This window comes from Otolemur garnettii, unplaced genomic scaffold (assembly GCF_000181295.1).
Source record: "Otolemur garnettii isolate 467f Iridium unplaced genomic scaffold, OtoGar3 scaffold00058, whole genome shotgun sequence".
Taxonomy (NCBI): domain Eukaryota; kingdom Metazoa; phylum Chordata; class Mammalia; order Primates; family Galagidae; genus Otolemur; species Otolemur garnettii.
Window position 1 is genome coordinate 70801 of NW_003852453.1, and position 11509 is coordinate 82309.

General features: G+C 39.3%; 1 protein-coding gene across 1 annotated transcript in view; it reads right to left on the reverse strand.

The window, feature by feature from the left end:
- VPS35 (VPS35, retromer complex component) overlaps positions 1 to 11509 on the reverse strand; it is a 32546-nt gene that overhangs the window by 3000 nt on the left and 18037 nt on the right. The window contains exons 9-15 of the mRNA XM_003792516.3: positions 10986 to 11082; positions 10731 to 10879; positions 8196 to 8403; positions 7435 to 7590; positions 4825 to 4947; positions 991 to 1170; positions 96 to 335 (exon numbers count right to left, since the gene is read on the reverse strand). Of these exons, the coding sequence (XP_003792564.1) occupies positions 96 to 335; positions 991 to 1170; positions 4825 to 4947; positions 7435 to 7590; positions 8196 to 8403; positions 10731 to 10879; positions 10986 to 11082 (1153 nt within the window). The remainder of the gene's footprint in view (positions 1 to 95; positions 336 to 990; positions 1171 to 4824; positions 4948 to 7434; positions 7591 to 8195; positions 8404 to 10730; positions 10880 to 10985; positions 11083 to 11509) is intronic.

Consider the following 11509-nt stretch of genomic DNA (forward strand, 5'->3'; position numbering starts at 1 on the left):
AGCACCCCCAAATGTTTTGCCCAAAGCACAAAGCCATGGCAACTGATTCCTGTTGACACCTCCACCTCCTATAACATGGTTAGGAGTGGCCTTACCTCCTCTCCATTTTTGTCTGTGTTTCTGCCAGACCAGAAGAGATGTGCACAGGTGCTCACAGCACGGCCCTGATCAGGTTTCTTCAGCAGTTTGGAAGCAGCAAGTGCACACTGAGTCCTCAATGGCTCATGATTTTCTTCACTGAAGCACTTCATCCTTTCGAAAGTACCAATGATCAAGGTGATGGCAGCCAGCTGTGCTTTGGAATCACTGATTTCATCTTCATACAGAGAAAATGCCTAGTGAACATAAAACAAGAAGGACTTTTAGGAAGCTACCATCTACTATTAAAGTGTTTTCCAGAGTACTATCTACCAAATACCCATCCCAAGAGACATTCTGTAGTTCCTTTATACCAGAAGACGCTGTATTCTCTTGGCCTCCCTTTGCCTTGGAGAGGCAAAACACACAGCTGAGATGGTAAAAAATTTGACAAGTTGCAACCTGTTTTCAAAGCCAGGAGCAGTGAAAAGCACCTGTAGTCCCAGCAATGTGGGAGGCTAAGGCATGACTACTTATGCCCATGAGTTCTAATGCAGCCTGGGCAATATGGTGACATCCCACCTCTTATAAAGAAAAAAGAAAGAAAACTCTTTCAACTTTGTTTAACCCAGGGTTCCCGAACTGAACTGACAAAGGAGCATCTTTCCATAAAACCACTTTTACCAGGACCCACTTGGAAATCTTATATTTCATTAGCACCCAGAAACTGATCAGTTCTGCTGCTTCATACCAGTCAATCTGAGTACAATCTTACCAGGTTCTAAGACAGGAGAGGCAGCAGTTACGTACTCAGTGAAAAAGGTAACTGCACACGCTCCACCACAACAACAAGCAGATGACTGAACTTGTCAAAACTGACTAGATAACCCAGAAAAGAGAGCAGATCATCACCTGGGACATAAATTCATACGCTACTGTTTCATGATTTTCAAAGCCAATTTCTCCAGCTGCTAGAGCTCCTTGAAGAAAAAGTCTTAAGGGTAATTCTGCCAACTCTGCTTTGATCAAAGCACTGATAGTCTGGTGAGCAAATGAAAAAATCTTCTGGCATTTCTTTTCCCATTTGTCATCCTAAAACAAGAAAAAATATATTTTAAGTTACATTAAGTTCAAAATTAACTTGCTCAAGAACATCCATTTTATGTAAAACTTCTTTTTTTTTTCTACTTTTAGTAGAGGCAGGATCTCACTCTGGCTCAGACTGATCTCAAACTCCTGAGCTCAGGCAATCCATCCGCCTTGGCCTCCAAGAGTGCTGGGATTACAAGCATGAGCCACCGGCCCAGTGTCTTTAAAATAGCTTTCTGAAAAGAGAAATTACGACAAGGCTCCTATATCAAATAATTTGTATCCAACTACTTTTCTTTCAGTTATTTTGTCATAACATTTTTCCTCAGGATACTAAAAGGTATTTGAGATCATTTTAATGACTAGAAAATATTCTACAAATTGGATATAGCATAACTTATTATTTAATTGTTGGGGTTCATTAAGGGTACAAAAGGTGTCACACACTGTGACTCCACCCCCTCCCTCCTTCCCTTTCTCTGCTCTTCCTTTCTTCCACCCTCCTCCTCTCTCTCTCTCTGCTCTCTCCTTTCCCCACCATGTCATTGTCAATAATTGTCCTTCTGTCAAAACTGAATACATAGGATTCATGCTTCTCCATTCTTCTTTTTTTAATTGTATGTACTTAGAAGCATTCAGAATGACAACAAAACAGCTGCAACTTTTTTTTGCAATTACAGAGTGGTATTCAGTTAACAGAACAACAATTATTTCGTATAAGCTGCATCAGAGACAACTTAAGATGAAAAAACTACCATCCCATAGATAACTAATTTGTGCTGTGCACCAATAAGAACCTGCTTTAAATTTCCATGCCAATTTACAACCCCCATACTGTACCAGGCAAGGTTAGTGGCTACTGAAAATACTGCCAGGACACGGCCATCTAAAGACATATTCAGTAGTGTGTTAAACTACACAAAAAAGACACTGTACAGCATGGAAACAAATCTTACACAGCCTTACATTTCAATTTTTTTCTTTAAAAGGAGTGAGTTATGTACAGGGGTGTTAGATGCTTTATAGACATGAAAAAAAAACTGTGCTAGAACCAACTTATTCATCATCATCTTCTTCTTCATCTTCCTCCTCTTCCTTCTTTTTCTTGCTTTTTCCAGCCCTGACGACTCCCTTTTTCGCTGCATCAGGCTTTCCTTTACTCGGTATGCAGCAATATCCTTTTCATATTTTTCCTTCAGCTTTGCAGCCTTCTTTTCATAAGGCTGCTTGTCACCCACAGCAGTGTTACTCCACATCTCTCCCAGCTTCTTTGCAACATTATCAACGGATAGGCCAGGATGTTCTCTTTTGATTTTTGGGCGATACTCAGAACAGAACAAGAAAAAGGCGAAAGAGGCCTCTTGGGTGCATTAGGATCCTTGAACTTCCTTTTTGCTTCCTCTTTAGGAGGGATATAGGTTTTCATTTCTCTTTCATAACGGGCCTTGTCCACCTTTGCCATATCTTCAAATTTTCCTTTCTCTTTAGCAGACATGGTAAAGTGCTCACCTCTCTAAGCACTTCTTAGAAAACTCTGTGAAGTTGACTGAAGCATCTGGGTGCTTCTTCTTGTGCCCCTCCTGACAAGTTTGCACAAAGAATGCATATGATGACATTTTGCCTCTTGGCTTCTTAGGATCTCCTTTGCCCATGTTTAGTTATTTTTCCTCAGTGAGGCACAGAGTCACCCAGTGCCTGTCTGGCTCTCACTTGCCCTGGTGCTGTCTCTATGGAGCTCAATGTACTGCAATGGCTGTGAGAGCGGGAGCCAGACACAGCCTCCTCACTCTCTCCGCTCTGTAACCTGCTTCTCCATTCTTGTGATGTTTTACTAAGAATAATGTGTTCCACTTCCACCCAGGTTAATACAAATACTACAAAGTCTCCATTTTTTTAACAGCTGAATAGTATTCCATGGTATACATGTACCACAGCTTGTTAATCCATTCCTGGGTTGGGGGGCATCTAGGCTGTTTCCACATTTTGGTGATTGTAAATTGAGCTGTGATAAACAGTCTAGTGCCAGTGTCCTTATGATAAAAAGTTTTTTTTTTCTTTTGGGTAGAGACAGATTCTTACTTTATTGCCCTCTGTAGAGTGCTGTGGCATCACAGCTCAAAGCAACCTCCAGCTCCTGGGCTTAGGTGATTCTCTTGTCTCAGCCTCCCGAGTAGCTGGGACTACAGGGGCTTCCCACAACGCCCAGCTATTTTTTGGTTGCAGTTTGGCCAGATCCGGGTTTGAACCCGCTACCCTTGGTATATGGGGCCAATGCCCTACCCACTGAGCCACAGACGCTGCCAGTACCAGCTATTCTAACAGGTGTGAGGTGGCATAAACTTGTGTTTCTGATTTGCATTTTCTTGATAAGTGATGTTGGCTACTAATCATCCTTTCATATACCTGCTGTCCATTAGTATGTTGTTTTTGAAAGAATGGACACACAAATCCTTTGCCCATTTTTAAATCAAGTTATTTGTTTCCTTGGATATGAACCTTTTATCATGTGGTTTACAAATATTTCCTACTATTCCACACATTGTTTCATCAATCTGCTGTCTGCTGTACAGAAGCTTTGAGTCTGACGTAGCTCCACTTGCTTACTTTTGCTTTTGTTAACTATGTTTTTGGTGTCACATTAAAAGAATCATTACAAAGATCAATGTCAAGGTAGTTTTTCCCTATATTTTCTTTGAGTTTTATAGTTTCAGATCTTGTATGTAAGTATTTAATCCATTTCAAGTTAATTATTGTACATAGTATAAGAACCCAATTGTACTCTTTTGCATGTGGATACAATACTGTTTATTGAAGAGACTATTACTTTCCCATTATGTATTATTAGTACCCCTATCAAAGATTAGTTAACAGCATATGAATGGGATTATTTCTGTACTCTCTATTCTTATTCTGATCCATTGGTCTATACATCTGTTTCTATGCCAGTACTATATTGTTTTAATCACTATAGCCTTGTAAGATAGTCTTGTTGCTATTTTTATCATTATAGTCACAGGTAACTATCCAATAAAATGCTTGGAAAGAGAGTGAATGAGAAAAATGGCTTTACAAAAATTGGCTCAAAGGTGCTATGTCATATCAGTAAATCTACTGAGTAAATCTGCTTTCTCCGTATTAGAAAATTAAGTTTACTGAAGTTTGTTCGTTAACCTAAACCTGGCTATCCAACTTTCAGGTACATCAGATTATGGTACTTTCTTCAAAACTATATTATTGAAGACTTAAGTGATGATTCTGTCTGAAGAAGAAATAAGCTCATAAAAAACTGCATATAACTTATGACATTATTCAATTATGTCCTTGTAGAGAGAAACGACTATGTAATGCTAGGTCCTTTCATTAGGCAAAGCTAACCTGAAATAGAACCTAGGAAAAACTTGTAGAATAAGTTTAAACTGTTTTGATCTTTCACTTCTAAGTGTTTTCATGACCCCTCAACTAGTATGTGACCCCCAACATCACTGTTAGGAACACTTTAGCACAGGATGACGAACAAATGTAAAGTTACTGAAAATGGAATTGTATTATACCACTGTCCGTTTTTGTATATGTTTGAAATTTTCCATAATATAAAACTAATACACACAGAGTGAGGAAAAACGAAAGACATAGTGATATATTTAAAAGTAAACCCACCATTTTAGAATTCTCTTTGTATCGAAAAGCCAGCTGGTACGCTGCAAATACCAAAGGTGGCAGTGTGAAGCGAATCCGTTGATTTCCACCAGCTCCAAAATGTTTTCGTGCTGTGTTTAAAATCTGACCAAAAAAAAAAATTTTTTTTAAATAAACTTTTCCACACTATGATTAATCACTTACAAAACTAAGAGTTCTAATCATCACTGCTCCCATTATGTGAGCACATACAATGATGTCCCTACCAGGGTTTGTGATACAGATACTTTATACACCTGTCTCCTCAAGGTGTCACAATTAGCCAAGAGACAGACACTAACTGCACCCTTCACAAATGGAGAAGACTGAAGTTTAGGGTTTGTAACCTGGTCAGCAGAGCTATTTAGAAGTAGATATATTTAACTGTATTTTTATACACACATTCACAAAGTACACTGTGTTGATAAGAACACAGGCTCTGATATAAGACAGACAGACTCATATTTAAAATGATTCTACCTATGTGACCCTGGCCAAATTATTTACCTGCTCTTGGCCACAAACCTCACTTCAAAAATGGGTATCATAATTTTTGTAGGGAAGATTAAATAGCACATACGAAGTATACCAATACTTATTTCAAGGGATGTGCTCAGAAATGTTAACTAGTATATATGCATATTGCTGGTATATCATAGTTTCTTCTTTTTTTTTTTTTTTTGCAGTTTTTGGCTGGGGCTGCTACCTCCGACATATGGGGCTGGCACCCTATTCCTTTGAGCCACAAGCGCCACTCTATATCATAGCTTCTTACTGAGAAAAATATCTGCCCTTTCATTCAAGGCAGATGCCAACACACTTTAAAAGAGGCATTATGAAAATGGCTGTTTCAGAAAAAATTATAAGAAAACCACAGAATTCATAAAATACTTTTTTTTTTAGATAGTCTCACTTTCTTGCCCCTGGTAGAGTGCCGTGGCGTCATAGCTCACAGAAACCTCAAACTCTTGGGCTCAGCCTCTCAAGTAGCTGGGACTACAGGCGCCCACGACACCTGGCTACATAAAATACTTTCTAATATTTGTGACACAAAGAGTGATACATTCGGGTTTTGTGAATTTCTCTGCTATGCAGATGGGTAAGAGAGCTAATGACCTTGTCCTGAAATGTCTCTGCACCTGGGATTCAGCCAGATGTGGAAGGTATACTTCCTAACCACTACCTTTGGTACTTTGGTTTGCAACCCAAAATGAAAACACAAATACACATACACACAATCCCAAACAGAAATACAGTAGAATCTCCATAGTTGACAACCTCCCTACATTGACCATCTCCTTAAGTTTACCTACTGCTCAGTACAGGAGGCCTAGTTCCTTATGGTGACCACTCCATGTGTTGACCAGTTTGTTACAGGCCTTGAGTGGTCAACTTACGGAGCTTCTACTGTATAAGGGAGTCAGTTAAAACACTTGATCAACTTGGCTCGACGCCTGTAGCTCAGTGGTTAGGGTGCCGGCCACATACATTGGGGCTGGTGGGTTCAAACCTGGCCCAGGCCTGCTAAACAACAATGACAACTGTAACCAAAAAATAGCTGGGCATTGTGGGGGGCACCTGTAGTCCCAGCTACTTGGGAGGCTGAGGCAAGAGAATTGCTTAAGCCCAAGAGTTTGTGGTTGCTGTGAGCTGTGACAACAAGGAACTCTACCAAGGGTGACATAGTGAGACCCTGTCTCAAAAAAAGGAAAAAAAAAAAACTTGACAAACCAGCCATTGTGTACGGAACTTGCAGAAAATGAAACCACAGGGCTAGGAATGTTTGTCACTCAGTCAAAGCCTATCACACTAACAGAAGGAGTATAAGAGTGTCAACTATAACAAAGAAAGTCAACAGAAAGAGATAGGGCATATCCAGAACCAAAGGTGTTTTTAATTATAGCAAACTAACAGTCTTACGCCTCCAACAATGGATAACTACTTTTCCAAACAATGATTAAAGTAGCCAATCATGCTACCCTGTATGAAAATAAATTGCCCAGTATCACTCACCAATGTCACTAGTCAGGCAACATGTTTTATTCATTTCAGAAGAATTGAGGAATAATGATAAAGAAAGAGAAAAATCTCATCTGTTTTTCAGTAGGAAAAAAGGGTTAAGGAAAAGGCAAACTGAATTTTAAAATTTTTCATACATTTTCAATGTGACCAACAAATATAACTTACATTTGTAAAACTTGAAAAAGTAAGTAAAATTGAATATAAGGATTATGTTGCTTATACTTTAAAGTTTATTATTGGGATAAGCAACTAAACATTTCTAAAAGCAATGTACAGTTCAGAAAGAAAATGAATATAGAATAATTATGGGACAACTAACTGAAAGACAGGCTTTTCTGAAATTCTCAAGAATTCAAAAGAAATTAGAGCAACTGACTTGTTCCATACATTTGTCATTAAGTTCATAAATAATTATGCCAATAACACCATGAATCTTTAATTCAGTTTTAATTCTTTCAAAACCTTCTAAGACCAAAGTTGAAGTAAGACATTTTGAGCACTTCTATATGTGATTTCACATACTGACTCCACCAGGAGTTGAACAGGGCCACAGTCAGAGCTAACTCATACCAAGTATTGCTGATCAGGGTCCTCAGATCTCAGAAGGTGAATGAATCGGCCCACGAGGCTCTGCTCATCAGCAAAGTCTTCTGGATCAGGGTCTTCTACAGGTTGATCTGGCTGATCTTGAATCAACGTGGACACCAAATTCATTATAGAATCCACCTATAACATGAAAGACACAGGAACCCACTCAGACACTACCAGCACATAAGCCATGTCAAAACTGCTTCCAGTTGTGTAAAGTTACAAAACAGTATCAGAAGATATTTTTATTTTTGGTGAGAAAGTCAATACAAACATGTCAACACACACAGATATGGACAAAATCTGGAAAGAGATGCACCAAATATGGTTATTCTCTTTCTGGTGGGAATTTAAGGGGTTCATCTTTCTTCTTTATACATTTCCAATTTTCTAATTTATATAAATGAGTAAGCTAATTGCAATTACAGGGCAGGTGTAGTGGCTCATGCCTGTAATCCTAGCACTCTGGGAGGCCAAGGCGGGTGGATCTCTTGAGCTTAAGAATTCCAGACCAGCCTAAGCAAGAGCAAGATCCCATCTCTAAAAATAGTTGGGCATTGTGGTAGGCATCTGTAGTCCCAGGCTGAGGCAAGAGGATTGCTTGACCCCAAGAGTTTGAGGATGCTATAAGCTATGACACTATGGCATTCTACCAAGGGTGACTCTGTCTCAAAAAAAAAAAAAAAAAAAAGTTGTAATTACACAGTTTGTTCCCCTAAAATAGCAGGTAGGTATTCTCTTACCTGGTCTTGAGAGACAATTTCTGTGTTATAATCCAGAACATTGCTAAGTACATAACAACTCATGCTTTTTCTGGACTCATAGTCAAAGTACTCAAAGAGTGGATGAAAATGTTTTAATTTTAAGACTGTTAAAATATTGTTGTAAGTGTCAACAGGTATCTTCAAAAGTCTCGTGAGCTCCTTTGAAACTGCACTGCTGGTAGCAATACTAAAAAAAGAAAAACAATGGTCCTTTAATGAATAAAATTAACTTTCTATACATACAAACAGCACTTGCTTTATAAGAATCTGCAATTTTCATTTACATATTAAAGAAAATGGGTCAAGCATACCACCTCATGATAATCCAATGATCTCCTTCCAAAAAGATACACACACCTATCTAAATACAAACATTTATGTATCTGTTATTATTCTACTGATACAAAATAAGATACAGTCTCCAACTCATGAACAAGTTGTTGAAAGTTAGAGTTAAGATAACTGTCTTGAATTTGACAACTTTTTTTTTTTAAGAGACAAAGAGTCTCGGGTAGCGCCTGTGGCTCAAGGAGTAGGGTGCCAAGCCCCATATGCTGGAGGTGGTGGGTTCAAACCCAGGCCTGGGCAAAAGAAAAAAAGAGACAGAGTCTTATTTTCTCGCCCCCGGTAGAGTGGCATGGCGTCACAGTTCACAGCAACCTCCAGCTCTTGGGCTTAGGTGATTCCCTTGCCTCAGCCTCCAGAGTAGCTGGGACTACAGGAGCCCACCACAATGCCCAGCTATTTTTTGTTGCAGTTTGGCCGGGGCTGGGTTCGAACTCGCCACCCTTGGTATATGGGGCCAGTGCCCTACTCACTGAGCCACAGGCACCACCTGAATTTGACAACATTTTTAAGGAAACAATTCCTAGAGCAGCCAACAATATAATATATCCATGATGAAAATAAGTACAAAAAAAATCCACATAAAACCAACAATTCAAAAGAACAGAAATATATAAACTATGTCTTCTATACCAGATGTTGGTGATTAATAAAAAGTAGGTTGAATTTAAGGTAGTAGCTTGTAGGAGCATTCTGTAGACAATGAGGCATATCTGAGCATTTATTATAACCTCTTTAGAGATTAGTACATAATATTTCTAATTATTTTGTCTATTTTTACTTTAAAACTCACTTGGTAGGGTTTGCCCATAGCTCAGTGGCTAGGGCGCCAGCCACATACACCAGAGCTGGCAAGTTTGAACCCAGCCTGGGCCTGCCAAACAACAGTGACAACTACAACCAAAAACAAAATAGCTGGACATTGTGGCGGGCACCTGTAGTCCCAGCTACTTGGGAGGCTGAGGCAAGCACAAGAGTTTGAGGTTACTGTGAGCTGTGATGCCACAGCACTCTACCAAGGGCACCATAGTGTCAAAAACAAAAAACACACAAAAGAAACTCACCTGGTAGGGGAAAATAGCATTTAATTTTCTATCATGCTAATTTTCTCTCATACTTACCATTCAGATCTGGTCTCTTTTTCAGTTTATAATGACCAAAAGAAAAAGGGTAACGAAAAGGTGAAAGAAAAAGAAGCAATTTTCCTGATATAGCTGAACTATTAGAGGGGAGATGGAAAGGAGAATGGTGACAGGAGGTGAAATTCTGAAAAAACAATAAGAAAAGGGGGCCTGGCTGGACCCAAATCCAGAGCAGCGGGGAATAGGACAGGAAAAGAGTAGCCAGTGAAAGAAAACAGGATTAGAATCACCCACAGTGGCCACTGGAAGATGCCACAGGTCTAGGACAGAATGCTTGAGGATGCTTCAAGTAGGAAACAAATTATGCTTTCCCTGATGATATCAAAATCAAAGCTCAAAATTTTAAAAAATTAAACCAACTGTGCACCTTGGTTTAAAATTAAGAGTACACATATACTCTCACCCTTGCAGTTTACTCATCAGTAAAAAACTATTTCTTATGGAAATACTCCTTGATCAAGTTTCCTTACTAGTTTATTTATTTACTTATTTATTTATTTGAGACAGAGCCTCAAGCTATCGCCCTGGGTAGAGTGCTGTAGCATCACAGCTCACAGCAACCTACAACTCTTGGGCTTAAGTGATTCTCTTGCCTCAGCCTCCCGAGTAGCTGGGACTACAGGCATCCACCACAACACTCGGCTATTTTTTGGTTATAGTTGTCATTGTTGTTTGGCAGGCCCCGGCTGGATTCAAACCCACCACTGTGGCGCCTTAGTTGCTTGAGCTACAGGTGCTGAGCCTCCTTACTAGTTTAAAAAAAAACCAAACACATTCATACTTAGAAAGGGTCTGAGATGGAGACACTGGTCCCTGAAGACTGCCTATGGTCCACGAATGCCATGCCTGCGTTAATATGCACAGCTGAGTAATTGGTTACCACTTTCTGCCCTGATCTGGTTGCCAAGACTATTTTAATATGTGCTTAAAACAAGACAAATGCTAACTTCACAAAACCATTAAGAAATATCTGGGATACAAAAATGTGGTTTATGCAGATTTTCACAAAAATATAACTTTGACTTACTGTTCAAGGTTGAGCTTATTGAATATTTCCACTGTTGTTTCTAGAACTTTATCAACATAGTCCACACGATCAGGGTAACACTTCATGGCAAGATTAATGAGAGAGACTTGTAAAGATACAACATCCTCTGAAGGCATGTCTTGTCTAGACTGGAATGTTTAGAAAACCATACAATTTGTTTTAAACAATTACAAAAGGATCTACCAACAAAAAAGTTTCAAAGTTTTGAGAACTTAGGGGAAAAGTTATACAAACCTGTATCACTGTAGCCACCTGCTGTGAAAATATGTCAAAAAGTTTAATATCTGCTGGGATTCCAGGTCCATCTTCACGGTGAGCAAATAAAGCTAATCTAAAAAAGCAAATAGCCTTTATTTTAAAAGATATAGGGATTTAGCTAGTGGGATCACAGATGACATTTTATTCTTTATTGGTTTTCTGTGGGTTTTTTTTTTGTGGAGACAGAGTTTTACCATGTCACCCTCAGTAGACTGCCATGATGGCGTCATAGCTCACAACCACCTCCAACTCTTGGGCTTAAGCGATTCCCCTGCCTCAGCCTCCCAAGTAGCTGGGACTACAAGCGCCTGCCACAATGCCCAGCTACTTTTTTGTTATTGCAGTTGTTTCCCTAGCCCAAGCCAGGTTTGAACCCTCCGCCCTCGGTGTATGTGGCTGGCGCTGTGATCACTATGCTACAGGTGCCGAGCCTGCTTTTCTGTATTTGTATGAGTATATTTTTCGTAGAATAGTAAAAAAGTTGTTTTTTTTTTTTTTAA